The sequence below is a fragment of the Haemaphysalis longicornis genome, unplaced genomic scaffold, assembly GCF_048455015.1.
Source record: "Haemaphysalis longicornis isolate Haplotype H1 unplaced genomic scaffold, Haemaphysalis longicornis Haplotype H1 scaffold_5, whole genome shotgun sequence".
In the NCBI taxonomy this organism is placed as follows: Eukaryota; Metazoa; Arthropoda; class Arachnida; order Ixodida; family Ixodidae; genus Haemaphysalis; species Haemaphysalis longicornis.
The window spans coordinates 119465112-119484342 of record NW_027526385.1 but is presented as its reverse complement, the minus strand read 5'-3'; the positions used below and the strand labels follow the sequence as shown (position 1 = coordinate 119484342).

The following is a 19231-nucleotide window of genomic DNA, read 5'->3' as shown; positions in this document are numbered from 1 at the left end:
TGGTGGTGAAGTGGCAGTGAGGTTTCCTTTTCACCCTGTCTGACTTGGTTTACCTATAACACAGATGAACGGCTGAAGAAAGATGGAGCGGACACATTTTTGAAAAAAGAAAAACTGGCATACAGTTTCCATATTCATAGCACAGGGGGTAGGCAAGTGGAAGGCAGCCACTGCACTCATTGTATAGGTTGGAAATGGTGTAGCAGTGCTGGCAGTCCCTTTGCCATTTCTCCACGCTCATGCTTTCTTTTGGGGAAAAGCTGTAGGTCGTAAAGAAGGTCGATGAGGATCTGAAAAGAGAATGCACTGATCTTGCAAAAGAGGTTGGCCTAGCAACATCGATCATGTTCGTTATTGTCAGTCGGTGGTGCCAGATCGTTCAAGGTAAGTAGCGCTTCAGTGCAGATACAAAGGAGGGGAAGACGGCACATTTACAATGTTGTTTGGAGAGGTTACTACTACCAAGGTGAAGGCAGCTGGCATGCTCCTTTGGCATATTTTCCCCCGAAATGTCATCATTGAGTGGCGTGGATGATTTCCGGGCGTCCGATGGATAAAATTAATCACCACCTTAAGGCTGGGCATGGATTTTCTGGCTCTTAAATGGTGATGCGAATTCCTTGGTTGTACGAATTTCAGACATTATGAATAACTTACGCTACACCCTGAGATTCGTATCACCAAGGTAAGGTCTTACTGTAGTTGGGTCAGGTCTAGAGGCTAATATAGGTGAACATACTTTTTTTTTATTTGTTGTATCATTGAACTGGGACCCTTGCTTAGAATCATGACTAGCTTGTAAAGGGGCCATAAAGCAGGGGTGCATGAACTGTGCCATTTGGGGAAATGGCTGCGCTGCGTCAATCCACTTTTCTGCGCTATTCTGTTCCGAAAGGCATAATTGCGCCAAAACTGCTCCATAGAGGCGCCACAAGATGGGACGGAACTGCAATACAATGTTCAGGGCCATTCACATCGCAAAAGGAGCAGTAGGGACTCATTCGTTCACCTGTCATTGGCGACGTAGTGCGCTCTGGCACGCTCGGAGCTGGGAGTCGCTCGTCACAATTTCCGGGTCTCTAAGTGGCGGCGCGGTTTCACAGGACTCGGGAGTGACCGCGGGGTGCGGGCAATGTGCGAACTTTGACGCCAAGTGCAGCTTCACCGCACTGCTTGCTGTGTTGTGAAGCTGCATTTACATAGCGCTACATCTCCGCGGTGCATGCATTGTCGCCAGCAGTCATTGAAATCTTCCCGCCTATTGAAAAAGCAAAAAAGTAAAGTAGTTTTACTGTTCAGTCAGACCCTTGCCATTTTATCTTAACGTGAATGCACTTACCTATCATAACGTTAGGTGTGCCAGCTGTGTTGATCCCTGGCACAAGCGAGAGGTGAGCGTCTGTTGAAGGCCAACCTCACTCAAAATTTCAACATCCTGAAAATATTATTTCCGTATAGTCTCCTAAAAAGGCTGCGAGATTCAAAATATGACAGCTGAAATACACATATCCACGGCGCAAACGAGCATAAAAAATCGGAGGTTTTGAAACCAAAATTGGGCAGAGCACGGCCATTACTCCCACGCTAAAGTGACATTCCAGCCAGCTGTCCGCAAACCTGCGTGCAGCGCTTCGCCCTCACCGCAGTCCTAGGAGAAGCGTGCCCAGCTGAGCTGGACCAGTTCTCTTGGCTGGCTGTAGGAAAGATCGCAGGAGCGGCCGCAAGGGTCACTTCCACTTCAAGGCTGTTGGCATGATCTGCCGGCAGGTGCAGCATTGGTTGCGACAAAGCTGTTTTGAACGCTTATAACTAATTAACAACACAATTCACGGGCTGCCAGTCATGTCGCAGTTGGTTTGGTAGTACTCATCGACCAGATTTAGGGGAAATCCCCAAGGTGAAGTAAGTTTTTGCAAGGGAAAGTTTGACATCCACCTGAATGTACGTACTGTACGTTCAAAGTAAATTTGACCCAGGTGAAATGTGAGTGCGGTTCGCCTTTAAACTAGCAGCTCTGCAAGTAATTAGCTCGGTAGGTGTGGCCTGCCTTACAGCAATGTTTCTTTTCTTGCTCGTCCCCCCTACTTCCCCCTATTGGCCGATAAGCCACTGTGTATGCTTGAAAAAGAACTTAATAAACGCTGGTACATTAGTTTGATTAGACACGATGCAGAATTGCGTGGTATTTTTTTACGTATGAAACTTCATCAGTTGAAGTGGAATATGCTGGGATATTTCTTTCTCGTGTTTTGTGAACGTGGATATTTCTTCTTGATTTTTCTGGAGTCTAGCCAGGTTTACTTGCAGTACATGAAGTTATCTCGTGGTTCCTCATACTTTCTTTTTCTTTTAGTTCTCTTCTCTTAGTTCTCTTAGGTCACTTAGTGTAGTGACCAGGTACTAAGGTGGCTAGGTGGTACAAAAGTGACCATTTCACTTACCTTTGGTCTTCTCAGTGTTGTTTCTCATGTCTGTGACGGTGTTGTAGTAAACACATTATTTTTTATATGTGCGTAGTTTACAGGCATGAGACAGCTGCGCATATTGCGCAGTTTTGATGCGAATTGGTTTTCCTGCGCCAGGCTGCTCCAAAAGCTTGAAAAATTTGAAAATTGCGCCAAACTGCTCCAAAACGGTCTGGGAGCCAAGGATTTTAGTGCTCCAGTCAGTTTCAGGGGGAAAAATGCTTACTGGGGGCATACTTTTATAGAATCTCCTAGGTTGTTAAGGTTTGATGGATTGATCATTCAATAAAAAAAACCCGCATAAAATGGTCCCCGACATAGTTTTCTGGAAAGTCGCATTGTTGGGTTGCACATGTTATATATTCTGTGAGTTTTTAAAGTTTTCCCATCGAAAACCACTGCAAAGTCCTGTAGAAAAAATACTTATGTGTACTGAGGCGGCAAACGACTTGGGCAAGGGGATGAGAAAACGGCAATTTTAGGAGCGCCGTATCTCCGGAATGACATCACTGGGCGCCGCCATCTTGGTGTGGTGAAAATTGGAAAACATAGCCGCCGGGCAAAGCAGTTTCTCGTGGTTCAGCCAGGAATGCTCTTCGCCGACTTCTACCGTGATTTTAGTTCTTGTGGTGGCTGAGTTTACATTTATTCGTTTGATCGGTTGCGGGGAGTTGCGCAACTGGAAAGACGGCAGTTTATCAAAAGCAATGTGGTGCCCGCGAATTCGCTGTGTTTCAGCCGTGAGTGTGAGGCGCTGTGCGCTCTTGAAGTGAAATTTCGGACTCATTGTGGTGTTATAAAATGCGGAGTTATTGCTGCCTTTGACAGCGAGCTTGCTAGCGGCGGGAATTGGACGATCGACACTGCATAAGTGGCGGCGCAGGCTACATCGATGGAAAAAGTTCTAGCAGTGTTTGATAGCGGGACGGGCTATTATTGCACGCTAGTAATAATGGTTCTTCTATCTGAAGTGAAGTTTAATGCCAAAAGTGAGGTGGCTAAACATAACAGCGTTACTGAAATTACGATCGTAGTGAATGTGCACCTTGGGTATTTAAATGGGAGGGCTGGTGGGGTGCAACGACTGTCACCTCGTTTTGCGCAACTTTTGCCGTGGCTCTACACTTGTGCGTAAAGCCCAGTCTGGGATTAAAAAAATAATAATTTCAGCATTCACATGGTAATAAAAACGCCTTACGATTGCTTAGTTTTTCTGTTTGATATTTTCAACGGACCTCCACTCTATCAATGCATAGAGGTTAAGAATTTAAAAGTGGTTTGTAAAAAAGTAGTGCAGTTTGTACCTTGTGATACTCTGGTAGAAAAAAACTCTATTGAAAGCTGTTTTAGTGTTACGTACGTTTAATAAGTGTGCTTCCCTTCCTTCCCCCCCGAGTTGCCAAAAATTTGATTTTTATAGGCTCCTAAGGTGACAATAAATGTCGTTCTTCTGCTCCAAATTAAGATTCTTCTGCTCCAAAATCGAGATTTTGCTGCTCCAAAAACTGCTCCCAAACATGGTTAAGCTGTCTCACCCCTGAGTTTAGGTAGCTGCAGCTATTCAAAGCATTGCTTGCTGTAGTTTTCTTTTAGTTAGTGCTTGCGTCACCTGCAATGTTTTAATTAGGGGAGCTTATATTTTTTAATTTCTCTGTACCTATATTACTACTTCGACCACTTGTCCTGCTTTTCTATATTAAAATTCCACTAGAAGTCCTACTAAAGTGTGGTCAGTTCAGTATTAAATGTTGAGTAAAAGTTACTTGAATTTGTTTTTTTATACGTAGCATAAATTTTTAAGAAACGACAAATAAAAGAAGTTTGACCCTAGACATCTGCACCCAAACAGACTTCCCTGCCCTGAATCTGCCTTTGGATGCTCCAAAGCTGCTCCAAAACTGCCCTTTTATTGATCCAAAGCTGCTTCAAAACAGCATTTTTGCTGCTCCCTGAGCTGCTTCAAAAGGCTCGAGTGTGCTTCCACACCTGATAAAGACAAAATAGACAGCTTTGTTTAATTTAAAAGAGGTGGCCTTTGGGAACACACGGAGTCATGAAAGCCTTTTCTGAAAGTGAAAAACACAAATTTTTAAAAACTTTCAGATTTTCCACTACACATTGTCTGTGGTGACTGAATGGAGGGAACAGTGAAAACGTTAGGTATGAATGCACTAACTGCACATCATCATCCAGATGATACAATCAAATGGAACTAAAGGCTGCACTACAATTGCCCAGTCCTGTTTCTTGGTGGTGGCTGTTGTCTGGCCGCAAACAGCACGAACAATATTTTGTGATATCACGGGGTTCATCAGGAAGTGAACGGGGTGTCGCCACTGCGTGGTTTATTTTTCTTGATCTCTAGTTTGGATGGCAGGAGCGTGCGATAAAGATATAATTTTTCATTGGGACAGGGCAGTCTTTCTAATGAAGCAAACTTGTACATAGCCTCTGTGGCCCTTCATTCGAACATATGCGGCATCTGCCTTCCGAGTTGTACGGGCAGGCGGCGCCAGTGGTGTTCCAGCAATATCTACCCCCATACAAAGTAGCTCAAATTTTAGAAAAGGAGTTCCTCCCCTTCTGGCAGTGTTGCTGTTGTGGGAGTCAGTGGGGAACCCCACTTCACAGTCGCAACGTTATAGGTGTCGTAGTTCCACCACCCTGCTTTCTCTGCTGCAAAGTGTTTCTAGGTGTGGTCATCCTTTGTCTTATCCCTGACGCCCCTCTCTGCCCGCATCTTCCTCGTCACTATCGCAGGGAGGAGCTGGAGAAGCAGCGTGCGCGGCAGCACTACCAGAAGATGCACGCGGCGGGCAAGACGGAGGAGGCCCGCGCCGACCTGGCCCGCCTGGCCCTCATCCGCAAGCAGCGCGAAGAGCAGGCACGCCGCAAGGAGGAGGAGGCCAAGGGTGAGCAAAAGGGGGTGGCTCTCTCCTCTTCCATCCTCCTCTCGCTCTTCCTGTAGGAGAAGGGTCAGGGGGAAAGAGTGGGATGGATGCGCGCGGGCCTTTTTGTCTCGGTTGTGCGTATTGTCTCGGCAGAGCTTCGACACGCTAAAGAGTGTAGAACTACACTGACACTAGGAATAGAGACATTGCCAAAACAGGCACTTGTTCTACGTGCTGTCTATGTCTTTTCATGGTATCGGCAGTTTTTGTACTTTTTCAAGTCTCGGCATAGGTGGAGGAGGAGGGGCTGGACACGCAAGAATGGATTTTGAGGGGAGAGATGTGGGATAGGTGTGACTACGCAAAGCATTTGGTTATTGATCAGTTGATGCTTGCATCAGCTGCAAGGAGTTTTGAAAAAAAGTGCTGGAGTGGAGGTCTCCTATCCTCCTGAGACCCGGGATGCATTTGGGTCCACAAATTTTTTCTAAACTTGCAGAATAAGTAAGTGGAATTATGAAAGTGGAAAGTTTTACATGGTTTTTCAGTAGCTCTCATAGTTTCAGCTCAGCGAGATGTCCTATATATTGGACGCTGGGGTGCTGCTGCCAGGTCTTTCTTTTTCCTCCGGCGTGCATGTAATGATGTACAGGGAGATACTGCGCTGAAACTCGTGCAAAAAGATGTTTGAATTCGAAAGGGACAGTATTTGATAAAAGATTTCGCTCTTGTGTTCACTTCCTGTGGCCAATTTTAAAACTTCTTCTGTCCTTTGCGATGGAAGAAAGAAAGTCGACATTTGATGTGAAAGAACTTTGTTTTCATGTCGCAACCCTGTGGTCTGTAACGGGTAGCGTTGGCAGTGTCTTCCAGCCTTACGAAGTGGCTAGCGCTCTTTTATTGGGACTATCCACGAGATAGTCGAGCCAAGCTTTGATCGCAGATAGCACTCAGCTTTGTCCTCATTCTCTGTTTCATCCTGCTTCCTCCCTGGAGTTGTGAGGACCTCAGCAACAGTTTGGCAAAACTTCGCAAAATTGCTTTAAGCCATCTCATCAGACACGTGAGGCCGGTCTTCTAAATAAAAAAAGACGCGATGTCGCCCACAAGCCTCTAAACACCAACAGCGCTCATTTGCGTTTCGTAACAAGGCCATCACAAACGCTCGGTCAAAATTTCCGTGTTCAGTCCTGGCGTCCAACGTATTGGACACGCAAAATTAAAAGAAGCGCAGAAGAAAGTAAGTGGGCGAACAGTTTAAATTTCGTATTCTGCGTGTTTGCTGTTCCATAAAATTTTTGTAGAATCAAAGATGTGACTTGAGAGCAGCTAGAAATACATGATAACAGTAGTATTTACATTTTCGGCCGGTGCCGTAGAACGCCGCACCGCCGAACGCCACCATTCTGGAAGAGTTTGGTGGGAATGTGAATGACGTATTTTCACCAATGCTGCTTAGATGGCACCAGTGGGTGTCCAACTTGTTGGACATTGGGGTTTTATGGGGATGACTGCCTTGTCATTGGAGTATTACCTCATTACCTATTGTCCAATATATTGGAGAAATCCTCATAGTCGGGTCTCGGGAGGCTATACACGCCCACGTGAACAGTGAAGCCGGGGAAACCAGTTGGTGGCCATCTTGCTCCAGGCAACAGCACGCACAGTTAGCTATTTCGTTACGACGCCTATTCAAATCGATCACCGGTGATTGATGATTTATATTGCCTATTTCGATATGTTATAGTCGTTTCTCGTACACCTGATGCGGCCAGTGGTTAGTCTAGGCACTGCACTTTTAGAATCAGTTTAAATTTTCCTGCTCCGGCGACGTTGAGATTTCTGATGGCATTTTTTGCGAGCTGAGGTGCGTGTACTTTTGAGGAAGGGGGCGTGGCTGCTGCACTTGACAAAAAAGCACGCCGCTGATGGTTAGGTTGCATTACCATAATACTTTTTTTTTCGTCTGTAGGCTCCTGGCAAGTCAAGTACCTAATAAGACTGTCAGCTTCGTAATCCGGCAGCGTTGAGAGGTGATAATTACTTGAAAAGGACACCAGCTATTCACTAGTGATCTTTGGTTGGGGAAAAAGGGCAGCTTTATTCTGTGAAAGCTTATTTTTGATGGTCCCTCGCATGTCTATCAGGTGTGCCTGGCATTTTCAGCCAGTTTCCAGCAGTTTCGGTTTCGTTTTTGCGTTGCGAAAATCTTATTTGGTGCTACTACGCAGTTACCCAACTACAAATGGCGCCTTTGTTGCCCGCTACTGTTCCTCGAAACAAGCGTGCCGCTCGTGCTTCCACTTTACCCACGCCTTACTTCTGCGATAACAGCTTCCGCTGAAGGTCAAAAGATAACACCAAGCCGCCGGGTATCAGTTCAGATGAGGAAAACGCTTCCAATTGGCCTTGAACAGTGCCAGCTGTTCACCAGCCAGTTTCGGTTTCATACGAGGGTATTTCCGGAGTCTAGTGTCGCTGCTTAGTAGAACTGTCTATTCTGACAAAGTCTCCAACAGCCTTGTATTTGTTTCTTTTCGAAATTGTTAGGTGGCGCTGCAATGTAGTAGGCTCGTAGTGCTGAACTCGCTTCATAGCACGACGGCGGCTTGGTGAAAGCTTGCTGGACACGATTCTAGCGCATTGTACCTTATTCTCCTGCAAGCAGGGCTACCATAGCGAGTCAGAACATGACAATAAACCGCAAAGGAAAGTTCTGACTGATAAGTGATCGTCAGAACGTCAACAAGCATCTACCAAAGAGTTTGGTTTTCAACTCCAAGCGGATTTTTTCGCATCGCTTGCTTACCTTCAATGTTGTGCTCGTCATAATCACTGACAAGGTGTTTTTATATCACGTGGAGGCTGATTGGGGCCTTCAATAATGTCAAACCACCAGATTTCTTCTAAAGAACCATCCAAATAGCAAATTTGAAATAGTGGTTGGGTTTCACCGCAAGGCACAAGCACCACGCGGGCTAACATTTTCTTTTATATCTGACAAATTGTACCGTGCGCCTCAATTTTTTTTTTCTGGGATGGCTTTTTGAAATGTTCACTTACAAAATGTATATTCTAAATCTTTTCTTCTACTTGTGGTTTATTATACACAACTTCCCTTTTTTATTATTTTCTTCGGCACCTGGACAAAAATTTCGAAATCGATAATTTTTTTCGCAGTAATTATTTATGGAAACATTATTAAAACTGGTGTCGTTGGAAAGCACGTGGAATCATCTGCATTTTATGTCGCTGCAATGTGTGCCTAACCAATATGTATAGCACAGAAAAAATGCTTTGTTAGACGCCTCAAAATTGGTCAATTTCCCGCGCTAACGAAAGAGTTAAAACGCTGGGAATGTAATGAGCGAGATTTTGCGGAGCGGTTTCAGCATGACTCAGGACAGTTGGAGTAGTCGATTTTTCCTAGATTTTTTTGATGTTATACAACCATGAAATAGTACACAGTGCAGTTGTTTACGCAATAATATGCGAGCTGAAGTTGTTGGCGCATGTGCGTATTCGCTTGCAACATTCCCGACGTGAGGCACACTGTACACCAAATAAAGTAGTAAATGAAATTTCATTTTATCCAAGGCGGCAGGGGCATAGCCAGTGAGTGGGGGGGGGGGGTTTGTGTCGGAACACTCGAACAAATTTTCTGAACGGTGTATTCCTCCCTCTGTCTCCTCCGCATTCCGGCCCTTTTTTCGTCCATGCTGTTCACACTCCGCATCGGTATATAAATATGGAAAAACAAAATAAGAAATTTTGATATGAAATTGAAATATGTTTGCATGTAGGCTCTTCTGCCTTTTAGGATTTTATTTGCTGTATGGTCTATAAGGGAATAATGAAGCAACAAATCTTATAAGGGCTGCCTAATATCACCATACAGTCCATCAGCCAACTAAGTAAATAAAACAGGCACCCTTAAAAACTTAACAGAGCAGAAAAATACAAAAGAATACAAAGTCGAACTAGTGGGCCAGGTTGCTGCTACTATGGTTCTTATGTCATTTACAGATTTATAAAACTTAGTCCTCGCAATCTGCGTTCGTTTAATTCGCTATGCGAGCTTTCTAAAAGTCAATTCCTTTGAAAATTGGCGAAGCCTGATCTTTATACACTGGTTCGCAAACTTCTTTGACAAAGCGTAACTTTGATTTTGAGCGGATCACAGCCCCAGAATGAGGCACCAACTGAACAAATAATGCTTGCTTTTTTCATGGCATCGCCATTAGTTTTCACAGCTGCTGGCAGCTCGCTGGACAGCAGCACAGTGCAGCATTCTTCGCGGAGTGGGCAGCCATGCACTTTCAGTGTCGCACATTCTGATATATATGGCACTAGTGCGCCGACAACAGGCGAGAGGCTTTTCCAGAAGTCTTTCCAACGGGTGTAATCGATGGCAATCATTGCCCAGTGGCCAAAGCAGTCTAGGTTTGAGTGTAGATGTGCGTGGAAAGCCTGAAAAACGGTAGGAGTGCATCCCCTTGTTGCAGCGTTGTTTGGCCTGTCGTGTCAAAGCAGCTGGCTTCAGGCGGCTTCAAGAACAGAACAGGCACATTCTTTGGCATCAAGCCATCCTAGGAACCCGCACATTGTCTTTTGTTTGTGGCACACTGACAGAAACTTATTTATCTTTGTATTCACGAGATAAAAAGGTTCGTAGAGGAAGTTTTCCGTTGCAACTGCGCCTGTGCTGCTCGAATGAGATGGCACGGTGATTGGGACAAGCGATTGAAGGCTGCTGCGGGCATCCTTGCTGATCAAAAATGATTCCTGGCTTCGCTTGATTTGTGCCGCCGAAGGTGACGCACAAGATCACCGTAGGGTTCAGAAGCGTTTGAACACCAGAGGGGTGGAGAAACACCACAACTACTGCGTGGGCCAAAGTGGCCACTTTCACGTTTTCTGCCTTGAGCAATATGGCGGCTGCCGGCTTCAACAGCGGGGCGCTGCTTCCACCCGTTTTTTCTCAACTTCATTGGTCAGCTGGGATGTTTTAATTATGGGGGCATATTTTTAATTTACCGGAAACGTAGTCAGTTCAGTATTAAACGTTGAGTAAGGGCAATATGAAATTTTTGTTTTTGTGTGTTTGTGGGTTTACCGGAAGTTTTAAAAATGCAAATAATTGATGCTTGACCCTGAAAGTCCGCTCCCAAACAGACTTGTCTGCTCCAAAATTTGCCTTTTGGTATTCTCCAAAGCTGCTCCAAAACTCCGCTTTCAGTGCTCCAAAGCTGCTCCAAAACAGCATCATTCCTGCTGCCTGAGCTGCTCCAAAAGGCTCAAGTCTGCGTCCACCTCCGCTATTTTGAACTCTCATTAATCCGAACTGATGTGGCATCCCCTTGGAGTTCGAATTAACAAGCTTTTGCTGTACTATGGCATTGGGATGTTGGCTGTGCTTATATATTGGCCAAAGTCTAGCATTTTAAACCTAATTGAACCTTGGAAGCTGTTTCTCATAGTAGAAACATAAACTGAAGCTTTTTGAGGGTAAAATTGTGAAAGTTATTTTCTCTTTCTCTCTCTCTCTCGCAGCGAAAGAAGCGGAGCGGAAAGCCAAGGCAGAAAGCATCAACAAAGCCCTAGGGAAGAAGACGTGACCACGGCAGCGGCCGCTATCCTCAAAACTCTCGCCCGTTTTTTTTTTACACCGTTTTGAAGACATTTGGAGTGGCGTATTTTTTTGTTTAGGATGCCTCCTGCTACCACCCGTCCCAGTGTGCGTCGTTCGTCCGTTCATTTCTTTTTTCTGCTAATGGACTTCTGCTACGCATTTTTTGTTTTTGTCTAAGTTAAGTCACAGAAAAACGGCGACAAAACAGTGCCAGTGAGAGGCAAGACGCTTTTTGTTGCTGAAGAACTTTGGCCTTCATTTTTTAACCTGCGGAGCCGGCTTGACATCCTTATTTTATTTTTTTGAGAAATTCTTAATGTAATGCTCCGAGTGTGCGCCAACTGAGCTGATGAGTGAGATAAGCTGTGTTACCTTTGAGACCCATGGGGCGGGGTTCTGTAAGTGCCCTAACAAAAAAGAAAAAAAAATAAATGGAGCGTACAAGCCTCTTTTGCACAAGTCTGAGCACTTGTGCAGTTGAACCCGGAATTTCTGTGTGGGTGTGTTTTTTTGCGTTTAGAGACTTGAGTTTTTTGCTTAGAGGAAGGCACAAATGAATGCCCTTTAATTGCCTTACCACACCAAAGTCAGGAATGCATAGTAGTACAGGGTGTTGCGACGATAATTGGAACACTTTAAAAAATTTTCCTGAGTGAACTGCCGCTCTGTTCGCGCTCAAACTTGCCAGGAGGTCGCAATTTGTTGCCTATTTTGTTTGATACCGGGAGCACCGATGGTACTTACCTGTGTATTCTGAAAATAAATAAAAACGATTTTCACCTATGGCGGCTGATTTGGACGTGCGAGCCAGCGCAAGTTGATGTTGGAACGACGGAACCACCTGCAGAGTGAAACGCATGCTTGGGATTCACGTATGGAGCCAAATGGTGCAACAGACGATCAGAAAATGCACCTAGAAATGAGCTAACAGACGATCAGAAAACCCCGTTTTCGGGCTCGCACGTCCAAATCGCCGCCATTTTCCCATAGGCGAATATAGTTTTTATTTATTTTCAGGATAAACAGGTAAGTACCGTCGTCGTTCCCGGTGTCAAACAGAATAGACCACAAAATGCGACCTTCGCGTGAAGTTTGAGCGTGAACAGCGCGGCGGTTCGCTCAGGAATATTATTTTAAAGTGTCCCAATTACCGTCCCAACACACTATGTTCAGAGTTGTTTCAGCTGATTTACGCTTATTTCTTGGTTTGTTTGGGAGGGGCGTTTCTCTCGCACAATCCTGGCCTTTGATTTGCTCACGCCAGCACTGACGGAACAATTGCAAGCCCTTGGAGGTGCGTTTAACCGTTAACTGTGAACAACCAAAAAGTTTGAGTTCACCGCCAGGTAGACAGAAACCAAGATTTGAATACGGAGTTGGCATCATAAAGCAGCGGTTAAATTGTGTGGTACATTGTTTTTCCTGTTGCAGGCAAGCTAAGGCTGATTAAGTGGATTTCCTTTACTTCTGTTAAGTGTTTCTGAGCCTGCCTCAATATATTTTGCTCTGTCTGAGGTTACTTCAAAAGATGTTGGGCTTGTCACGAGTCAATTTATTGCCTAGTTCTGTCGTGAGCAATTATGAGCCATGAATTGATCATAAGCAATTTTGACTGACTGCAGTATGGTTCAGTTCCAGCCCAAACGATTTTAGGTAAGATATGATGTACTAAAATGTGGCTGCTGCTGCCATTACCCGTTTGAGGTGGCTAATACTTGCGCCTTAATTAAGTGCTTCATTCTGCAAAGTGCCACTTTTGGTGACTGCTCAAGAAAATGGCCGCTGCTGTAGAGAATAACGAAAAAACATGCGCAGTATGATGGGATTGGTACGTGGGCCTCCACAGTCGCAGCCCAGTGCACTACCGAGTTTGCTATTCCCGCGTTTTTTATTTTTTTTTTATTGGTCTTTGCTACCTCCGTAAGTTGCCAGTGGTAGAGCAGAAGTTGTCGTCTCTTTGTTCATAGCCCATGCCGACTTGGAGGATCAGGCCAGTATCGGGAGCTTTGGGGGCTAATGTGCTCCCTTTACAAAATTCACAAACGTGTGAATTCGAATTGTAAAAGTTGTGGAATCGTGCCTGCCGCGTGACACTTGAACGTGGTGGGACACGAGTAGTATAGGTGCACAGCAGCCACCCGGAATGCTTGTGCAAGGGAGGTCGTGATGTGTGCTAGCCCCCTGGCTGAGATAATTGCGCAGTAAGATGAAGAAACAGGCGCAAGCATGGTGTAGCAGAGAAGAAGTTACTCGAAGAAATCCATGCCAAAGGAAAAAAAATTACGCCATCTTCGCGTGGGGAACCATGAGGAGGATGCGAAGCATCATGGGGGTTCCGTGTAGGTTTCATTGTGTTGCCGTTATGTTGTTTCATTTATCGGAGCACGAATGGGAACGTAGTGTGAACCCCCATGTAGGGACAGAGAAATGTAGAGACAGTGAAGAGACCGACACCCGCGTTGCCTGATCGAACACCTCCTGGTTCTCGTTTTTCTTTATTGCGTGCTCATGCTCCTACCCCTCTTCGTCCTCTTCTCTGGTTGAGCTGCAAGGCGCGTGGCGCTTCCTGCCACAGCTTTCCAACAGGAAATTCAACATCCTCCTCTAAAGTCGTCAGTTCGTCGTTTCCATTGACATTGAGCTTCGCGTGCCTTCGTTGTATCAGTATCTTCTTGATGCAGTTTGAATGAGTGAAGGACATAAGGCGTGTTCGTAGCACATGCTCCCGTCTCGGTTTGTAGCACAGTGGGGAGAGCGCCACTTACCTCCCGTTGTGGCCAGAGAGTCGTGGGATCGAAACCGGGCGCCGCCTGACTATTTTTTTTTTATAGTGTAGGGGGAGAGGTGTGGATGGACGGACGATGGATGACAGCCGAGAGCAAGAGATGCTTTGCATCTAAAAAGTACGGCCGTTCCACTCAGTGTGAAAGCTGTTGGAAGTGCAGAGCAGTGATGCGCCATAACGGGCTGTGGCGCAGTTATTCGCTCACTCTGACCACCCATCAAGTTCTTCGCCGCCGTCTCATTCCTCTCCCGATGAATTCAACGGAGGTTTCTCCAACAGATTTCAAATTTCCCGCCTTCGCAGTGCTCGGGCGCCCCCTGCCTGATACTGCGCCAGCGGGAGTCCTGTTCTTTTTGTGCTTGCTTTTCCTCCCGCACGTGCCACCGTTGCACTGCCACTTTTGTTTGCTTACCATCGTAAAAACCAATCCAGCGAGCGTTCCCAACTAAATGAATGTGGGCGCTGCAACTTAGTTATGTGTATTTTGCCTCAAATGTACCTGCAGTTTTCTTTGCACTAAACAAAAGGGAAATCTATGACGAGTTCCAGCGGTCCACGAGTTTCGAACGCTTATGACTATATAAACCGCTTGGCTTTCGAAGCCTCTGGGTTATGCCGTGACGACAGCCGCTATGATGGAATGCCGTGCGGCTCTACTTGGGCCCAGCGAGCGAGCTACGATGACAACTTGAAAAATCCCACGAACACTGATTCTTGGGAAACCGGAGGTTTGTGAATGTTGCATACTTCATGGTAGGTGTTTGCTTTCTGATTCACTTCTCGGGGCAGTTTTACCATTCCAGGTGTTTGAATATTAAAAAATCATGCACCCCTCCGTCTGTCGACGGGCGCTGGTTGAACACTAAGCTTTCTCGTGATGGATTCTTTGGTTGGCCTATCCCACACTGAGTATGTGTTAATCTGGAGGTACGCACCACTTTTCTAGGATACCCACAGAAACTCTTGGGTGTGCATTCCGTAGGCCTAATGTTTGCATTTGGGGTGTACAGGGTGAATTGGTACCTGCTGCTTGGCGTTTGCTTCGACCATGTCGAAATGGAGAAATCGGATTGACGCCGGTTTCATAATCCAAAGGACCTAAATTCGATTCCGACCACGGGAAGCGTTTTTTCTCTTAACTTCACTTACGATCATTCCTCGTCTTTCCTGCGGGGCGTATTGGCGTACAACTGCACCAGTGAGGACACTAAAAGCTTCGCTTTAAAATTTACGAATAGAGACGTGAAAGTTTGCTCTCCTGCACGACATGTGAACTTTCATACTTCACCGAACAGCGGGCCCCTTTGGGTTGGCTTTTTTTTCCGCATGGCGGCAAAGCTGCGCAGGAAGCCCTAACGCATGCAAGACTTTTGCGGAACGAGTGTATGCCAATTGTGTATGCGAGCTCAAGAGCTCAAATGCGAGCTCAAATTTTACACGTTCGTGTAACATTTTACGGTACAGAAAGGTGTTTTCTGTCATGAACTTGCAATGCTTGCAGGAAGGGGCTGGTCATGCATACCTAGCTTCTTTTCAATGATTTGAGAAACCACTCAAGCATATTTCATTTTAATTTCAATTCTCTATTTCTCTCAGAGGTTCCCAAGAAAGCCTTCTGAGCTGAAAGCTGTCGTGCACGTCTTGATGGGGCCGAGTAAGCCACTGCACGACAGTACTCAGTACAGGGATAGATATGGGTAAAGAAAGCTTAGTTAGCAAATGTAAATTTACATGCTAGCATCTTAATAAAAAGATACAGGCATCATACAAAACATATCAGTAACATATAAAAACACATTAACTACATACCAATGTCAATTTACAGTTTTTGAAGTACATATTGCGTTTCATTGAATGTCGAGTATTGGTAACTGTTTAAAATGAATGGAAGATTGTGTGGAGCGCTTGAAATTTGCAGTTGGTTCCAAAACGTGGCAACACCTTTGATTTTGGCTGTCAAACTGAAGCCAGGCAGCATTTCTGCATACTGGATGAAAAGCAAAACGTGCGCAATAATAAGAACTTGTACATTCCATTGCGCACAATGTGTGGAGGGGCTGGCTCGCATTTCTTCATTCCAATGTATGCGAATATTTTCCCCCACTGCTGTTTTTCCTTGTTAAGTTACTTTTCAACCACTGCTTTCTGATCGAGCACCATTATTTAAACGCTCAAATGTGTTAAGTCCTTAAATAACAAATCTTTTTTGTAGCTGTTTTGAAAGCTCCATGCAAGCAATAATATCCACATTCGAAAATCGTTTATTAAATTTGCAGTCCTCAATTGCACATTCGTGCATATCTGCTTTTGGTCTGCTTTTTTGTTAAATTTGGTCGCTCGCCCACTTTTGCATCCACTCAATCTACTTTTGTTTCATCTGCTCATTCGATGTACTGTCGTCTGTTCCGTCTGCGCCTGTCAACCATTGGAGAGACGCAGGAAACGCCTGGTACCGTCTCTTTGACCTTCAAGATAAGTCGAGGTCACGCGCCTCGCGCAGTTTCTCAGCACCGACGGAAGCACCACCGATTACGCTTCGGACGACGACGGGACCGATTCGCGGGCCGACGGACGCCCCGGGACTACCAACCATGCTTAGGTCGCCGGCCGAAGCAAAATTGAAGACTGCGTGGAGCTGGCTTCTAAACAGCGCGCTGGTGTCAGGTATGTGACGCCGTGGGACACGAGCATCGTGGTGAGCGCTACTACCATATGCGGCCATCAGAGCGTCTCGTGGCCTTTCGAGAGCAGTGCATCTAAATTGTTTGTAAGCGCAGAGAAATAAATATGTGTAAAGGCACTTTGTGGGGGACGAATTGTGAACGGCGTGCAATTGAAACTTCAGTTCGCGTCGCTTCCCACCTATGCTTCAAACTCAAATGTTTTCTTTCCTCAGTGACATTTATCGCGTACGACGTACGAGTAACATACTAATACTTGTGCGGTAGCCTGCATAACCTTGTCCAGCCCGATTTAGGAGACGGAAGAACGCTTTGCAAACTCGAACTTGGCTGAACTATTTGAGGCGGGTGAGGCGTAGCACAAAGGAGGAGCGGCCATATCATGTTCGCCCGTCTGAAAAGGTTGTCCTTCGTCGCACTACTCAGAACCACTTCCCAACAATGACACAATAAACGCGCTGAAGGAGATAACTTTTATCGGAATCCTCCGAGAACAATGCATTCACTGGAACCAAGACGCCAGGGTACACTGCCGGCGCAAGCAGCAAGGCCGGCGCGTGCGGCGATATGAGAGATTCCGTCCGTTCCGTCCTGTACGTAGTTAGCGTGTTGACCGGGGCCCGTCTGGGCACTCGGGCATTCGTCACGGTAGGGGGATTAGTTCCGCTGGCCTGCCTTCGTCATGTCCGCGCCTCCTCGCCCTTCCGCGCGCGCAGGCACACATGGGTCCCGGTAAACCCGGTAGCAACGTACATGACGGAACGGACGGACTGCTAAAAGTTACGTTCGTTACGTTGCTACCGGGTTAACCGGGACCCGACTGCGCATGCGCGCGTACGTACCGGGTTCTTGCCGTGGAGTGAGACGGAAAACGTGTTTTAGCACTCCGTAGCGTCGTACCGTTCGTTCCGTGTGACGGCTGATTAGCCGAGTTGTTGCAAAAATCCACACGCTAAAAATACGTAAATAAACAACGCAGTTTCCCCTAAAGCATTGCAAATCTAAAATAAATTGCGCTCGGCCGGACGCATTGTGGAGGCAGGGGCTGCGGCGGCGGCGACGGCACCAGAGCGAGCGCAGGCAGCGTTGCTCGAGGCAACGCCGTCTGCTCGAGGTTTCGGCGGTTTCGGTTGTGATCGTGTGCTGTCGAAAAAAAAAAAACGTGCGACCGGCTAACGGCGGCGCTACGAATACGCCCCCCCCCCCCCCCCCCCCAAAAAAAAAAAAGGTGTTTTGGTAGCCAAAAGTCACGGCGGGCTTTCAAGGAATGAGGTGGAGCTGTTCCTCAGCTGTCAGAAAAGTGTCCTCGCCGGTGTGTAGTACGTACGACTGTGCCGCGCCCATTCACGCCGGTCAGCGTAGTTGCGGTTAGTGCTGTCGGCGCAGTTTTCTTGCTTTTATCGCAGGTATCTACCTGACTGAGGAGTAGGAAAGCAAGCTAAACGTAAGGGACAGATGGGGCGGTACACCCCTGCAAGTAGTCGCACACATGAGTGTTTTGGCGTCGTCCAATACGTTGTTTTGTTTGTTACAGCTCAAATGGTGAGGTGCAACAATAATCGCAGACTGAATAACAGAAAAACAAGCAGTTGTGTGCAATGCAGGCAAGCGCAACTCCAGTTATTCTGCTTTTACGTTCAGGGTGCACTAATCATGGTGAATTGTAAATTTTAGCTTGCAACCAACTTTTACAATAAAAAGTATTTGTTTTGTGCAGTTTAAAATTTATTTACAATATTTTAAAACACGGTTCTGCTAAAACACGGTTCTCACAAAAGAAAGTGAACAGAACAGAAGGCAAACTTCACGGCAACATTCACAATAAACAACCCAAACGAAATTATAACACTGGCACCATTGTGCGCATTTTCCAGTTTCTGGCTTAGACTTTGTAGAGCCCCGTGTGTCATCGGTGTGGGTGCGTTTACAGCTTCGCAGTCCAACCACCGCGTTGATTGGAGCCATTTTTTTTAAATAAACGCTTGTTATCACACGTCAACAGGCCAAACTTTTCACACGAACTGTAGCTAAGTGTGTGCATTTCGAAGTAATCTCTCTCGGAGAAGCAGAACAGCCTTCAACACATCAATAATCAAACCTCACCCGCCACCCTTTGAAGACAAGGTGAAGCTAATACAATCTGGGGGATTGGAGGTCTCGAGGAGAAATTACTCCTCGAATTAAGAGGATATAGGTATTTTTGTAAAGTCCTAGTATTCCAGCAACTTCTATAGAATGAATGCGGGTGTTACACGGAAACTCAAAGCAAAGTTCACTTGTGGAACACCGCACACAGTCTGACACAGTAGCCCTGTACTACTCGCTTCCGGCCAACTATATTGGCATGTATATCTTCCAAGTCCACCAATGATATGTCTTCAGCCTCATGGGTACTCGCAACTCCGTTGTCAGGTGGCAAAGAAGAGTGTCGCACACGCAGCACCCGTTGTGAACACCGACTTATCCCCGTGAGCACGCAAACTTCGCAATGGAAAGGCGCGCGCGCCAGGGTGAGCAGCTCAGCCGGCTCAGCCACGGAACAGGGAGGATTGCGCAACTCGCTCTTCGTTGTCTCAAGTCGGGACAAAATTATTTGGGCTTACTTCCGGAATAATGGAGCGGAAGTCACGTGATGTTGACTGGGCCGCTGCCCTGTCAACATCACTCCATGGGGCAGCGTAAACGTTGCGTCAGATACTATGCATTAACAGTGTTAGAAAAAACTTCTAACAAAAATTTCTCTCTGTTTGTGATATTTTACGGCCATAACCATGAAG

General features: G+C 46.1%; 1 protein-coding gene across 1 annotated transcript in view; it reads left to right on the top strand.

The window, feature by feature from the left end:
• The window catches only part of LOC144138702 (uncharacterized), a 34265-nt gene extending 22788 nt beyond the window's left edge, over positions 1–11477 (top strand). The window contains exons 5-6 of the mRNA XM_077671102.1: positions 5226–5377; positions 10910–11477. Of these exons, the coding sequence (XP_077527228.1) occupies positions 5226–5377; positions 10910–10974 (217 nt within the window). The 3' untranslated portion in view covers positions 10975–11477. The remainder of the gene's footprint in view (positions 1–5225; positions 5378–10909) is intronic.
• The last annotated feature ends 7754 nt before the right edge of the window (positions 11478–19231 follow it).